The sequence below is a fragment of the Enhydra lutris genome, unplaced genomic scaffold (genome assembly GCF_002288905.1).
Source record: "Enhydra lutris kenyoni isolate GAN:26980312 unplaced genomic scaffold, ASM228890v2 scaffoldscaffold13, whole genome shotgun sequence".
NCBI lineage: Eukaryota > Metazoa > Chordata > Mammalia > Carnivora > Mustelidae > Enhydra > Enhydra lutris.
Genome location: NW_019154097.1, coordinates 27,062,269 through 27,078,417, shown reverse-complemented (window position 1 = coordinate 27,078,417; position 16,149 = coordinate 27,062,269). Strand labels below are relative to the sequence as shown.

General features: G+C 48.6%; 1 protein-coding gene across 2 annotated transcripts in view; it reads left to right on the top strand.

Annotated features, from left to right (window-relative positions):
• Window positions 1–16,149, top strand: part of LOC111145926 (N-acetyllactosaminide alpha-1,3-galactosyltransferase) — a 52,440-nt gene that overhangs the window by 28,506 nt on the left and 7,785 nt on the right. The window contains exons 3-7 of one of the 2 annotated variants that reach the window (XM_022501242.1): window positions 5,908–5,996; window positions 9,749–9,784; window positions 11,271–11,324; window positions 11,781–11,846; window positions 12,395–12,487. In XM_022501242.1, the coding sequence (XP_022356950.1) occupies window positions 5,917–5,996; window positions 9,749–9,784; window positions 11,271–11,324; window positions 11,781–11,846; window positions 12,395–12,487 (329 nt within the window). In that variant the 5' untranslated portion in view covers window positions 5,908–5,916. The remainder of the gene's footprint in view (window positions 1–5,907; window positions 5,997–9,748; window positions 9,785–11,270; window positions 11,325–11,780; window positions 11,847–12,394; window positions 12,488–16,149) is intronic. The other variant, XM_022501243.1, reaches the window with a different exon arrangement.

Genomic DNA, 16,149 nt, shown 5'->3' with positions numbered 1-16,149 from the left:
GGCATGGCAACGTCTTGGGCCAGGCGGCAGGGACAGGCTTGCTGGATCCAGGCCTTAAGAGTTCCTGAAGGGGATTCAGGAAAAGGCACCACAAGAGGTACCTCAGGGAACAGGTTGTTCCGTTTGTGGTGGCTGGAGCGACAATTAGTCCTGTGTTTAGTCTGAGACCTGGCTCTTCATTTCCTCTGCCTGTGTTTACTCTGAGCCTCATAATGGAAAACATCACTGGAAACAGCCTTCTGTAAGCTTCCCCCCCCCCCCACAGATTATTCCATGTTTCTTCCAATGGGGAACATTTCCCTGTAACACCCACCATTGCAGCAGGGTTTTCAGATCAAGGGGCCCTCTCCCCTCCTCACCCCCAGGCAGCCTCCTCTACTGAGAGCAGGGCCTGGGAGACAGAGGGGCTGCTTTTCAGACTCCCCTTCTGGATGAGCGCAGTGACCTCAGTCTGTGTTAAAGCTGTTTGCTCAGCTAGAAGCCGCTACTCTGACCACGATGAGGGACGAACGAGGTAGAGCAGGTGAGAAAGGACCCACCGGGCACACGGGAGGAACTTAGAAATGGCAGCGCTGTTCAGCCAGTGCTCACCGGCTGGTCCCAGGAGAAGCCAGCCCTTCAGGGAGTCCAGCCTGTGAGTAGCCAGTCTGGGTCCCTTGTGACCCAAGTGATTATCGTGTGATTATCAAGAGAGACAAGATGAGAGGATGTGTCAGAGAGCCCCAGGTGATCAGTCCATGGATAAGCCTTCATGCTTTTTGAGAAAAGAGGGTTACAAGGGTGGACACTGAAGCCCAACTCCCTGGGCCTGAGTCGCATCTCTGCCACTTTGTGCTGTGTGACAATGGGCAAGTTACTTAACCTTTCTGAGTCTCCATTTTCCTATCTTTAAAACGGGGATGCTGCTAGAGTGACTTCACAGGGTCGTTGGGAGATGCATCTGAGAGACTGCTGGTAAAACTTTTGGCCCAGGGCCTGGCCTAGTTCAGCAGGCGAGCATCCAAGTGTTGAAGGGGCTGGAGCTTCTTTGATTTTCAGAGCCTTCTTCAAGAAAAAGAACTCAGAGTTGCAAGTACAGTATTAGCATGGAAATGAAGATTAGAATACGAGAAGAGATAACATAGCAAATAACACTGACAAATACTTCAAATAGGACTAAATCCAGGAAACGACATCCTAATGAAATGATGTGAAAATCACAGAAAGGCTAATTAGTCTCCCTAGCTGCCTAATGCATCTGTCATAGTCTGCATAGTCTTGGATTGCCTCTTTATCTGACAACGATTTTGCAGTATCATTTTCAATCGAGACGAAGAACAAATCCATTTGGCCTCTGGCACGGTTAACCAACATTCCTTTTTGTTACTGAGCATTTAGAAAGGTTTCTTAGAGCTTCACAACCTAGTGGTGCCACATCTGTACATCTCTTGGCTGTTTCTCCCTCAGAGGACCCAGCTCTTTGACCCTGGAGGGGTTAGGGATGGGGTACGAGGTGGCTATGAAACCTGGATCACTGTGACCCCTGGGCAGGGCGCAGAGCAGCATCTGGGTAAAGTCCTTCCCCAAGTGGGCAGCTCCTGGGTGCTCAACCAGGTCCACCTGGGGCAGGCTGTTACTGGGACCCAGGTGGGCATGCGGGGAGTGGGATCAGTCACTGGGCCCCACCTGTAGCCCCAAGGTTCCTCAAGGCTGGAACCATCCCCCAGATAGGGGCAGCACTCCTTGCCTCAGGCAACGTACAGACCTTCCTGACCCACTCCCCACCCTGATGATCTGGCCCTGGCTTGCAAGGAGAACTAGCTTCATTAGTTTCTGGTTAAGTCAACCTCTGTGCTCAGCACATGCTGGTTGGTGCTCCCACCACTCAGCACATGCTGGCTGGTGCCCCCACCATTCTGTTGTCACGCAAAGAATCCGCCTAGGCCATGGCAGCAGGAGCTCCCTGTGTGTCTAAGTGAGCTGCCCTTGTAGAGTGAGACTTCTAGCCCTCACCTTCCTGGCCCGCCCACCTTGAGCACCAGGCGGGGATGGGGGGCACCATGCTGAGTAGCTGGGTCCTGAACCGGGGGTCCTGAGCCTCAGTCATCTATTGGGGTGGGGGTGGGTTCCTCCTGACTCCTCTGTATGGTGCAGCCTCCGAGGACCCAGACTCCTCTCTCAGATAAAGTCAGAGCTCTACTTCAGAGCCACAAATGCAGAAACTCTCCCGTGGAACAGCGTCCTTATCATGATGGCTGCCATTTGCGGCGTGTTTGCTGACCACCAGGCAAAACGTGCTGCATAGACACTGTCCCCTTCAGTCCTTTCTCAGGAACCCTGGAGGAGGAAGTTTAAAGCTCCGTTTTGTACATGCAAATAGAGGCTCTGAGTACTTGCTCAAGGCATGCATCCAGGAGCACTGATTCCAGAGTCTTCCTGCTGGCCTAGTTTCCACCTGGAGTGCTGGGTCTACACATTACAGTGGCAGATATGGAGGACACAAGAGGGTTTTGCCCAAGGTCATGAGCACCCAGTTGGTTCCTCTGCCCTCCCCTGCCCTCCCCTGCCCTCCCCTGCCCTCTCACCTGCTTTGTTCTGGTTTGCAACACTTGTCACCACCTAACCTGTAGCCTTTTGGAGTCTCTTCGTTGAACGCAATAGTCCAGAAGTGACTTAAGACTAGCAGGGGTCAGCCTCATGGGGAGCATGCCGCTGGCTTCCCGGGTTTGGGGAAGGGATCAGAGGCAGAGGGGAGGCTCTTTAGCCTGTGGGAAGGTCTGGTTTCCCTCTGCCCGATTCCTGTGCTCCCGAGATAATGGCTTTTCCAGAGTTTCTGAGTGCTCGGTTACTCAGCTGAGACGTTCACCCCTTGACAAGACGGAGAAAACATGGTCCACCAGAATTCCTTTCAGAGAGGAATTCAGGTTAGAAGGAATACCTTGACTTAGCCCCAGTGGGGTGGAACTCCGGAGATTCTCCGAAAGGGTGTGTGTGTGTGTGTGTGTGTGTGTGTGTGTTGTTCTGTGTTGGGACAGGGTGGGGTGATAGGGAAGAATTAATTTATGGACCACATGGAGAAATCCATCTGACACGTCACGTGGAAACTGTTGTGAGGGCCATGCTCTACGAGGAGCACAGGGGCAGCCGGTGTGCGGGGTTAGAAGCATTTTGGGGGAAAAATCACAAGTGTGACAAGAAGGCCTGGGAGATGGTGGGGGGATTCGGTGGAACTGGACCTGGTTGAATCTTCCAAAGGGTGGCCTGGAGTCCCATTTCCCCACATGAGACAGGGTGGCAATTTTCAACCCAATTCTGTCCTCTACCCCTTAAATTAAGGAATTCAGAAGCAATCCCACATTTCCATCTTGATGGGGAAGAGAGCCAACCACCAATTTTCAGAATTATCCAGTTCTGAAAATTCTGAGACAGAAACCCAAGAGAAGAACTCGTAGACCACATCAACTGCCAAAGGCCTAATTTTAGTCCAGAGAGAAAAATTAAAATGTCTTAGAAGATGAGATGGCTACCCTGCCAAGCCTCCCTTCCCCCGGGGACTTGGATCCCAAATTCCAGGAAGCACAGATACACCCATTTCAAGTGCTTCACTGAAGGACACAGTATTGGCTCCCAGGTGAAGCTTCTGGTTGTAAGTCTCCAGCAAGAGCGATGACTGGCCATGATCAGGTTCAAGCCGTCTATCAAGTCCAGAAAGCCATGGGCTTACAGAGTTGCCTCTGATGCTAGCTTCTGGATTCAAACAGCCTGCGCATATTTGGAGAGGCGAGGGGGAGGTGTGTCTGATTGGGACGCTGCCCAGGGTTAAGTGTCAGCAATCCTTCTGCACCCCGAGAGTGTGGGTGTTTCTTACACTGGGAAACAGTCAGCATGGGCTCCTCAGCAGGAGGGGCTGGTGGAGCTCTGGGTGCTCGTGGCAGTGTGGTCACCTCCTCCGCACACGCGGGGTGTCGGTAGCAGGGCCCCTGGCTTGGGCTTGGTCAGTGTAATCCCACTTGCATCCCACGTCCAAGGAGCTCTTCCTCGGGCTGTGGCTTGGAACAGATAGAGAAATCTTTAGGGTCCCTCATTAGCATCTATTTGCACTTCGTTGTTTAATAACACAGTCCTACGCTTTCTCTTCACATTTGTTTTGAACTCTTGCTAAGTTACCAGGCATGGCCTCTGGTCTCACTGGAGCCTCCCAAAGGCCCATTTTATAAACTAGCATTTTGGGAGAGCATCTCTACGGTGCCAGGCGCAGGGAGAAGCATTTTGTGGACTCCGTCTCTTGTCATTACCATTTTCATGCCCATTTTATTTTATTATTTTATTTTTTAATAAGATTTTATTTATTTATTTGACAGAGAGAGAGAGAGACAGCGAGAGAGGGAACACAAGCAGGGGGAGTGGGAGAAGGAGAAGCAGGCTTCCCGCTGAGCAGGGAGCCCAACACAGGACTCGATCCCGGGACCCTAGGATCATGACCTGAGCCAAAGGCAGAGGCTTAACGACTGAGCCACCCAGGCACCCTTCATCCCCATTTTAAAAGATGAGGAAACCAATTCAATTAGAGAGCCACAATCCCTTTACTGAAACTCCAGGGCCAGATATGTTGGCATTCAGAATTTTGGGGGTGTGGATAATATGTCACGTATTAGGCGACGCCCCAGTGCATGAGCATCACTTAATAAAATACTTGAATGTTGGTGGAAAGAAACATTTAAACAGTCTCACTAAGTGGGATAAAGATTATAGAGAGCCTCCTGTCAGTTAGGGCCCTGAGGCCAGTGGAATTATAAAAAGACTTTTGATTTGGGGCGCCTGGGTGGCTCAGTGGGTTAAGCCTCTGCCTTTGTCTCAGGTCATGATCCCAGTGTCCTGGGATGGAGCCCCGCATCGGGCTCTCTGCTCAGCAAGGAGCCTGCTTCCCTCTCTCTCTCTCTGCCTGCCTCTCTGCCTACTTGTGATCTCTCTCTCTCTCTCTGTCAAGTCAATAAATAAAATCTTTAAAAAAAAAAAAAGACTTTTGGTTCTCAGAGGTTTTTGGAGCTATGCATGAGGACCCGAGGACCTACCCCAAGGTCACGGCTCCCCAGCTCCATATGCGTTCGTGCTGGCCCCCAGATCCGCATTTCTCTGGGAGTGAAGACATCTCCTCATCGTGAGAGGTGGCCACAGTCCCAGTCTAGATCTGTTCGCTCCCAACTGTAGGACTTTTCTTGTACTTGTTGTCCTTTTGCACCCTGTCTTCATCTTTTGGGAAGCTCTGTCACCTCCCCAGTGAGAGGCCTTCCCTGACCTCTGGAATTAAAATACTTCTAATCTGTTATTCCCCACCCAGCACCCTGTCTCTCTTCAACCACAACTTCATGCAGCAGTCAAGACATATTTATGTACCTATCGTGTGCCAATGGATTGATTGATTGATTGATTGATTGCCTGTGGGCATGGTGGGGAAAAGCTAGGTGGGGCTGAGAAGTGGGTGACCTAGACTTTAAGGGACCAGGGTCATCCTGAGGATGGGGCATGTGGTCAGTGTATCAAAGGCAGCAGAGAGCCAGGGAAGGGATGATTCCCCACAATCGAAGTCAGGAGGCAGCTGGAGCCCATGGGAACCATTTATAGCTACGCCCTCACCCACCCAAGTCCATGGCGGACCCTGTGGTCAGAGAGTACACCCCCGCCCCTCCCTGAGCGCCAAAGTGGCCTTCGGCTCCTTCCCCACTGGGAATTCATTAAGTAAGTCAATTCATTAAGGGAGCCCAATCTGCCATTGCAAGCCTGCTCAATTTAAGGTAGAACACACTTCTTAGCTCTAGTTAAATATTTATAAACATTTCCCCTTAGAGGGTGGAAGCCTTGCTTAGAAACCGTATCTCACCTTGCATTTATTTAATCCATTTCTTCCTTTCTCCTTTTTTGTTTCCCCAGGAGAAAATAATGAATGTCAAAGGAAAAGTGATTCTGTCAATGCTGGTTGTCTCCACTGTGATTGTTGTGTTTTGGGAATATATCCACAGGTAACTGGGGAGTGCGGTGTCCACCTTTGACTTGAATCTCTTAGTTATCAGCCAAGTCACCAGGTTGAAGTTGAAATGGAGATTAACTGAAACAATGAAAGGCAGATTCCACCCTTCCTGTATCCCAAGCCCTGGACTATATTTAAAATCATTAAATCTCCAAGTACCTTGGAGCAAAATTCTCTTCCTTCCTGCTACAATCCGAATGTCCTGATTTTTATAACCTTGCCATTCCGGGTAGGCTATATCCAGAAACAGCAAGGCCGTTGTAAACCCAAAATGTGACTTTAGATGATTTGTACAATGAGCTGTAGGAATTACCTTAAGAAATTTCAGACAGGAATTTCATGAGAATTGCACCCTGAATTTTGCAATTCTAAAATATTTTCAGGGCTTAAAAGGAGCAGCTCAGAGTTGTTGACTTTTGCCATAAAATCCACTCTGAGTGGCGGGTGATTCATTTGTGCCTGGCTGCAACACCGGGGGAGTTTTGTTTTGTTAACTCTGGAAAGCAAAATGAATTAAGCATTTCTGGGTTTTCACATTCATCCATGGATTTACCCCAAATGTACGTGCTTCTGTGCTTTGGGAAAATAAATGGTCTCAGAGGTTCCAGCTGGAGAGACTCCTAACAGAAAGAAGTCTCTGCAAACAGCTCCAAGTATGCAGGATGCCTTTGACTTCACCGGGACAGCTCCGTCTTGATCGAAAAAGTCCACCATACAGCTATGGGCAGGAAGAGCTGTGTTGGCACGACAACTGCTGTTTTCATGGTGGAGTGCTTTAGTAGCCCCCAAGTCAAAGATGACAGCCTGGATTAACATTTGAATTCTTTTAATTCTGAAATCCTAAGATTTGATGAGCCAGCAGGACCATCTTGGCTACTAAAAAAGGACCTGTGCCTTTAAGAACATCAGTAGGAGGAGGACTTCCCAGTATATGGAGCTGTTATTCCCCAGAGTACAGCGTAGATCTAACCCCTTGTGGAGCATTACTCTGAACAGCTTGTTTTCATAAAATCAAGACAAGCTAGAGTGTGATCAAGTTCAAGGGGTCTACATCCACAGCTTTCGAATTGAGGGAGCTGGGGGTACTTAGTCCTAAGATGAGTGGATTCAGAGTTGAGTGCAGGGAGACTGGGATCCCTCGGGTACTCGAGGGCAGAGGAGTCTGGAGCTACGTTGTCTGGAACTGGTCCTCTGCCACCATGTACCACCTCTGTGACCCCAGGCACGTTACTCAGCAACTCTGTTCATCAGTTTCCTTCTCTTTAAAAATGGGTGATAATAGTACCTGCCTCATAGGCACGTTGTGGGGAGGATTAAATAAGTCATTGTATATAAAACATTTAGGGCAATGCCTGGGACTTAATAAGCACTCAGTAACTGCTAACTGCCATCATCGTCGTCATCATATCGGCTCCAGAGGGCAGAATAGGACCCGGGGATTTGACAAATAGAAGGAAGAGCTTTAGCAGCTGGAAGACTCCCCGCAGAACAAGCACTCCGTGGGGTCCCTGCCCTGAGTCGCGATGCTTGTGCAGATAGCCCGCAGGCTCTGAGTGCTTGTTTGTTTAAGCTTGCTGTTTTGAGTCTGAGCCAGAGTTGTACTTCCATATTTTGGGCAGCTTGCAAAATTAAAATGTGGGAGCCAAAAGCCCCAGTGTGCATTTTGGCACCAACCTCCCATAAACAGGGTTATTTTGCAGCGCTGGGCACTGGCTGAACAGTAACTAGAGCGGGTTCTGGCTGCTCTTTGGGACCAGGGTTTGGCACCCAGACTCTGGGCACATCATCCTCCAGTGTGAGCAATCTAATGAGGGTCTGCAAGAGGCATAAACAGCAGCAGATCCTTTGCCACCTCGTGAGTTGGCCGTGTGATGGCTTGCGGGGAGCTGAGGGCCCTAACCTGAGACAGGTGCACAACACTGAGCTTAAAAAGGATTTTGACATAACTAAATGGAACACATCAACTGACTGCACTCAAGGGGTTATGGTCAAGATGGAGCAGGAAGACGCTAGAAGTAGAGAAAGACTATCAGGGTAGAGAAAAGGAACTGGCAGAGTTAAGGAGGCTAAGATTGATTATGTCTGGCTTGGAGAGGGAATCTATTTTTTGCATTGATTTACAACTGTTTATTGAGCACCTACTAGGTGCCGGGCACTATGCTGGGATCGTATCAAGAAGGGCACAGAAGAGATGGCATTTGAGCTGCGCCTTGAAGGATGAATATGTGGGAAATATCATATATGCATCGTGGGTATCACAGTGACTGTTGAGATGCTGAAAGATTCTGAGAGAGGAGGGTGAGGAGGAGAAGAAGGAGAGGTTAGTCAAGAGAAGTGACAGGGTAGCAAAACTGAATTTTTAGAAATTGGTGCCCTGAGTGCCAGGTGGCCACCTGCGAGGTGGGTCCCATCCTCATTCCCCTCCCCCTTCCACCTCTTGTAGCATCTGGAGTTGGATTCTCCAGGTTCAAATACCGCTCTACTCCTCACTAGCAGTATGGCTTTGGGCAAATCACCTAATGCTTCTGTGCCTTGGTTTCCACCTCCGTAGAATGAGGAAGAGTAGAACCTACTTGTTGGGTTGTTGTGAGGGTTCAGTGAGCTAATATATGTCAATTGCTTAGACATGCTGAACAGTGGCTGGCCAAGCATTCACTATTATGAATATTGTCAGAATCAGTAGAGGAACAAGAAATTTTAGAGTGTGCTCCATGAGTCCTGGGCTCAGAGGAGGAAACCATCGACAGTGAGAGAGCATGAATTTTTTTTTCCTACAAGGAGGTGCTGACACCCAACAGGGGGAGAAGGCAGAGGGAGGGGATAAGAGGCTAAGGGGCGTTGGCAGAGTCTGCAACAACTGTGAGTCATTTGTGTTTTTCAGGGATGAGGGAGCTGGGGCCAGGCAGGGGATGAGTCAAGGGAGGTGCCTGAACTCTTCCTACGAGGCTGTCCTCCCTTTATTCAGAGAGGAAAAGGGGCCAAGCAAGGCTTAGCACTGGGGCACAGCGTCCCTGCACAGAGCAGTGGAGTAACGCATGCGACAAATTCTGTCACTGTTCCCCCCCAAATGCCTCTCAAGTCAGTGAGCTTCCTCCCCTCCACCTTCTCAGCTACCCTGAGTCATGCCTGGGCAATGGCCATCACTTCCGAACTGGTCACCCACATTCACTCCTACACCCCTGCACTCTGTTTTCTGGTGACCTTCTTCAGTTGCATGTAACACCCTGTCCCTCCCTTGCTTAAAACCCTTCAAGGGCTAAATCCCCAGTAGGTCCCAGCAAGGTCTGGCCTCTGGCTACTTCTCTTCCACTTCCTTGCACATTTTAATGCCTCCTTTTTTCCTCAAGTCCTTTGCATGGTTTTCCCTCTGTCTGGAACACTCTTCCTACTTCCCCTTCACCTGGACTCCATTTATTCTTCAGATCCCAGTTAAAACATTCCCCCTCTTCCAGGAAGCCTTCTGGGTCTTCCGGTTAAGTGCTTATAGTTACTTATGCTTTTTTTTTTTTTTTTTTTTTTTTTTCGGTTAAGGTTTGAGATTTTCCAGTGACCTCTTTCCCACCTCTTGTTCTGAATAACCCTGACGTGACTATAAGTGAATATTTCCAGTCCCAGTAGAAACATAGGAGTAGTCAAAACCCAGGCTTTCAGCTCAGCCCAGGGCTTCGCTGTTAATGGTTGCAAAATCACTTTTCTCTGAATTAAAAGTAACATGATATGTTTTTATTTCTCATTTGCTTTCAGCCCAGAAGGCTCTTTCTTGTGGATATATCATTCAAAGTAAGTGCTTTGAATTCTACAGGTCTATGGGAGGTCTCCCATGTCCAGTCTGGCACCCCCTACAGTCAATTTTTAGCATGGCAGCGGGCTGGGGGGTGGGGTAGAACCCTGGTCAAGGGCTCGGTGGGGGTGGTGGGGAGGTGAAGAGTGGTTTCCCAGGGATTTGGACTACCCACCTCCCATTCCCTAGATTGGCCTTTATCCAGCTGTGACTTGTATTTTGCCCTTGCTTCTCATCAAGGGTTTCTTTAAGTGGTATCACTTGGAGAACATTCCCCCTTGCTGATGAAAATAATCAGGACAGGTATTCTCCATTATGCTGCCCAGTATATGTTATACAAAGACCTTGTAAGAAATTCCTTTGAGACAAAGGATCAGGAAAAAAAGTCAGATTCTCCTGACAAACTAATATTATTATTATTATTATTATTACTGAAGGCAGCGAGAACTATGTAAGCCTTCATTTTTCTATCTTTGGCTTGGTTGCCAGGAGGCTCAGGGTAAAGTCTTGCGCTTAACTGCTTGTACTTTCCTCGGCTTTCATTTCTGATATCATTCTTTCCCTGGTGTCAAATCCTGGCTTTTATGCTCACGTTCTGTGGGATCTTAGCACTTGGCCCAAACCCATGTGGCCAAATTCTCAGCTATGAAGTGAACATAAAGGTGAAAACCTTTATTCTCATGAGTAGCTGGGATGACCAAGATCAAATGAAAAGAGCTACCTGGGCAACTAAAGAAATATTTCTCTTTCTGTTCAAGTTGTATGTGGTCTCCCTGTGGTATGGCAACCACGCCTAAATTATCCATCATCTGAAACACCTCCGGAATGTAGATGGGCTTTTTTTTTTATTATTATTTATTTGACAGACAGAGATCACAAATAGGCAAAGAGGCAGGCAGAGAGAGAGGGATAAGCAGGCTCCTTGCTGAGCAGAGAGCCCGATGTGGGGCTCGATCCCAGGGCCTTGGGATCATGACCTGAGCTGAAGGCAGAGGTTTAACCAACTGAGCCACCCAGGCGCCCCTGTAGATGGGCTTTAAAACAGGTTTCTTCCTATTATTAGGCCTGTTCCTGCCTCACCACCTGATTTTTCCAGCCACAGGGCACTGCAGCCCCTGCCTTCCCGCTTTTGCTCTTTTCCCTCCTCCAGAAAGCCCCCGCCTTGGAGAGACTCTCACAATGAGAGAGGATGGAAATTTCCACGTGTGGGTGGCAAGGGTGGCTTCTGATGACAGCTTCCTGAGGCTGTCCCTGCTGACCTTGGTAGCAGCCTGAACTCTGCTTTAGCAGAAGAGATCATTCTTGGAAAAATATGCATTTTTATTTTGTGTGTGTGTGTGTTAAGATTTACAGTGCGTTCTAGTAATTTTCAACTTGTAATAAAGCTCTCTGCTATATGTGATTTCGTTCACGTTTCAACGCTACCTTCATGGTAGGTTTATTACCATGATTGTCACCATGGTTATTATATATCTGACTTTTCAGAGGAGAAAACCAAGATTCAGAGAGGGAAAAGGTCCCATCACGGTCGTACTACCAGTAAGTGGGATATCCATGACTCAGGTTTACCGATCAGTGCCCCCCTCCCACCTTGCACCCCCCCTTCTCTCCTCTGTCCCTGCCAGGGTCCCCTAGTTGAGCTGAGTGCAGGGGGGCTGCCCAAGGGAGGAGAGGTCGGGCAGGGGTGGGTCTGTCTTCCCCTGTTTGGCTAGAGCAGCTTCACTTTTTTTTTAAGTTTTCATTTTAATTCCAGTTTGTTACATACAGTGTTATCTTAGTTTCAGGTGTACAGCAGAGTGATTCAGCACCCCCGTATATCTCCCAGGATAGGGTAGCGTCACTTCTGTTTTATGAACTGATAGTTTTGTTTTGTTTTGTTTTGTTTTAAGAAATTAAGTGATTTTCTGCCATAAAAGGAGTTTGGAAACCCTCCCCCGACGATCCCCGTTTGGGACTGCCTCATTTTCTAAAATTGTCATCTTTCTCATTTCTTAGAAACCCAGAAGTTGGTAACAGCATAAGTCAGAAGCACTGGTGGTTTCCGAGCTGGTTTAACAATGGGTAAGGTGATGTGAGGACCCTCTGTATTTGTCCATCTGCCCAATGCTCATAGAGAGTCTGAATGAAATGGCTTCATGGTCGTGACCTTCTCTGTCACTCATCTTTCTGGCCCTGTTGAAGTCATACAAGGAATCTGTTTCATGGTTGGGACTAGGATATTTAACTTTGGGGGTTTGGTTTAGTTTTTCCATTTAACTTGGGGGTAAGTGGGGCTTGGGCTGACGTTTAGGCTGTGGGAAAGATGCTTGAAGCTAATTCAGTTAGCTGTTTATTAGTCCAGCAAGTTCCCTGAAATAACCTGAGGGTCCTGGGTCACTAAACCGGTAACTGTGCAGACCTGGAAGGAAAATAAGAAAGGTGGGTACTGAGCCTTTCCACCAGAAGCATGTGTTTATGCACAAACGTATCGTGTGTCGTGAAGCTTTCTCCAGACACCCCCTCGCCGCACGCGTTCTCCACCTGGGAAGGTGTGCTCATGTTCACCAGCTGTCCCGGCACCATAGATCGCCCTCCCTGCCTCACTCGGCTTGCTTTCCCTTTGTACGTAGGACCCGCATTTACCAAGAAGTGGAGGACACAGATGAAGATGAACAAGAGGAAAACAACGGAGAGCTTCAGCTATCAGACTGGTTTAACCCACAGTAAGAAAGGAGGCATCCCCCACCCCCTCCCTGGGTTCAGTAAATCCATGAGCTCCCATCAGAGGTGGCGGGAGGCAAGAGTGCCATTGAGAACATTCCTGATTGGGGATACGGAGTCTTGGCATCCATCAGACTTTCACCATAGATTAGATGAGAAACTGAGGGTCTGGGTGTTTTGACTCAGATGCTTGAGCAACGACACAGCAGTTCTGACAGTGGCTGTCCAAAGGCAGCAGGTGAATCACAGAATAGTGGGGCTGGAGGGAGTCTCGCTGGCCACGGGGTATTGTGGAAAGCCGCGACATCTGGAGTCAGAGCAAGAAAATTCTCTCTTGAGATTCAGCTAACTCATCTGAAAATTGGCGGTGATGATGAAAGATCTCATAAGGCCGTGCGTGCATTCACTAAGCGAACATACAACAAATGTTTATCAAATACCTATGATATACCGGCTGGTATTTTTCAAATTACCAGTCATAGTCCATTAATGTGTTCAGAAACTAGTTTAATGGGTCAAAATGAGGTTTTTTGTTTTTTTTTTAAAGAATTGAAATCAAATAGAAAATCAGGAGGCATCACATGAGGTAGAAGTAAGGTTAAGTATTGTGAGGTTGAATTATTGTTTCCGTATGTATGCGTATTTCTTTGGTTGTGATATAAAATGCATTTCTCACTGTAGGTTGTGGTAAAAAATACTGTGCTAGATGTAGTGTTAGGCACAGGAGATAGGAGAAACCAGTCAATATGGTTATACTTAAGAAGTTCGTAATCTTCGGGCCAGGAGATGTGCAGGGAGAATTTGCCAGAATTGGGAAGGAGTTGTGGTCAGTCTGACTTAACACAACATGGATGCAGGAGTAAGGAGGCAGGAGCTGTCCAAGATGACCGTGACACCTGAGAGACTGGTGGGTGGTGGTGGTGTTGAGCACGATAGGAGGAAGACAGCCAGGACTAGGAGTGGGGGTCGGTGATGAGCTCTACTAGAGAGTGGGGGTCGGTGATGAGCTCTACTAGAGACGTTTGGATTCAGGTACCTGCTGGGCATGGGGACTGAGATTCACAGGGTACCTGTCTTAGTCTGTTCAGGCTGCTATAAAAAACAGAAATGTATTTCTCACAGTTCTAGAGGCTGGGAAGTCCAAGATCAAAACCCCAGCAGCTTTGGTGATTGGTGTGAGCCCACTTCCAGAGTCATAGACAGCCATCCTCTGTCCTCACACAGCGACAGAAGGGGCAGAGGGCTCTCTGGGAGCTCTTTCCTGAGAGCACCAATCCCATTCTTGAGGCCTCCACCATCATGAACCAAGCACTTCCCAAAGGCCCTACTTCCACATGTCATCACACTGGGAATTGGGTTTCAGTGAATTCCACGGTGGTGGGGGAAACAGTCAGTCTATGGCAGTGCCCATGAACTTAGTGGAAGACGTGTGGTAGACATGTGGATGGCAGTGGGACCTGTAGGCCTGGAGGGGGCCACCCAAGTAGAGGGCTAGAACCACATTCTGTCATATCAACATTTAAAAGGCTGGTGAAGGAAGAGAAGTCTGAGAGGGGGCAGGAAGAGCCTTAGAGAAGGATCAGGAGAGACTATTCCAGTGGGAGGGGTATGAGCTCTGGAAAGACTGGTTATGTTCTGGCAAGCTCTCTTTTTATTTGGGGGTAATGTGGAAGGATGGGAATTTTGGCCCCCACGTAGGTCATTCTGTGAGCTGGGCAGCAGGGCAGCCGTCTGTGAGACGCTAAACCCTTACTGGAAATGCAAGAATATGGAAGCAGTGGTGCCTTGTTAAGCCCCTTAGGCATGTGTGTTGGGAGGGGAGGGACCTCCACGAGGCTCCATGGGCTAGGTGAGCCAGAGATAGTCACCAAGTCCCCTTCTAAGGAGGATGGTGTTCTTCTGCTGTGGCATTTCTGCTCACTGTGTGGGACCTGGGAGGCAGGGTGAAGGCTGAGTTACCAGAGACAAAGGGAGAGATATATTGTGGCCACCACCTGTGACTCTGCTCTGCCCCATGCATGATACAGCGTCTCCTCCAAACAGATGGCGAGCGGGTATGTAAGGAATATCAGTTTGAAGAGGCACCAAATTTAAGCCTTCCCAGGGCACCAAAGTATATTTCCTGCCTAAATGAAGGATTAGATGAATGACTGCATGAACAAATAAATACATTTCTATAAGTGTATCTCTTCCTGGAAACGACCTATAACATGTTGCAGCGTATTGTGCACACATTTCCACAGTGAGATCTCTTGGCTTCTGTGACAAAGCATCCTCTGGATTTCCCTCCTACTTCTCCGTTCTCCTTTCTCGGTCCCCTCCAGAAGCGCCTCTTCTGCTTCCCAGCCATCAGTTGTTGGAGTTTCTGGAGGCTCTCATCCATTCCCATGGCCTTAGACACCATGGTGTGAGAGTGACTCCCACCTTCCCATCATCAGCCCAAAGGTTCCCTGAGCCCTGACTTGGGTCTGAGTGCCTGCTGGACAGCTCTGCAAACACGACTTCCATGACTCAGATGGATCTCCACATTCTACCCTCCCTTGTTCTCAGTTCCGATCTCACGCCACAGTCCCACCTGTCTCTCTGGTTCATCCTTTTCCTCCACCCACCCCATAGTCTCCCTGATGGATGTGTTCTGTTAATCCTGCCTCCAAAACTCTTCCTGCATCATGTCCTCTGTATTCTGCAGCCCTCATTCTTGTTCCTGTCGCCATCAGCTCCTTGCTGGATTACTCCGGCTCTGGCATGCTGATGCACACATAGTGTGCACCTCACAGCTTTTCTGACCTGCTTCATGATTCACATTTTGTCATAATTCATATTTAAAATATTCACTTTGAACACTTCCTCTACCCAACACTTGGGGACCACAAGGTACCCATTAGTCAGTATGTAAAATTTAAAAGCTACCCATAGCCTAGGTAGGTGTGTTTTTATCTCGTGGGAAGCCTCTGGCCATCATGGAGCTGCACACACTGACCCGGTGGGTGTTGTGCTTGGACAAAAGGCATTTGGGCAGCTCTGAGTCTGTCTTGGCACTTTCCCCTCTTTCTAGAGCCCCATCCTTGTGATCTTGCACATCTCTGGCAATTGGCAGTAGCAAACACTAGCTCTGACACATGGGTGGTCTGCCCTGTGTCACTTCTTTCAGGGAACAGTGGTGTGGATGGTTTTGCTAAGACTCCCTGATGCACAGGTTCATCTGGGAACTGATCTGGTTCTCATTCTCCCTCCTCTCCACCCCCCACTGCCTGTGTTTTCAGGCTGTCACCCGGCTTCTTCGTCAGGGTCCAGGACATAGTGGAATTGCCAGTGAAATTTAATAATTAACAGCTGGGAAATAGGACATTTTAATTTTTAAGTAAACATTAATTTTTAATATCGCTGCCTTTTTCTTTCCTGCTTGGAGGACTCTCCCCAGCCAAGCGACAAAACTGGATATGGCTTTTTCTAACTCAGTCTTTCTAGAAAATGAGGACTAAGCGGGGGTCCCATTGTATAGCAGGCTAACCACCTGTTGGGAGTGTGAGATTCTCAAGGGGTAGGAATGAGTCTCATTTCTCTGATCTCTGTGCTCAGCAGTGGGGCTGGTGTGGCTAGGAAATGTGTGATGAGGGACTGCCCCTTCCTATAAGGCTGAAGTTGCAGATCTCTTCTGCTTTTC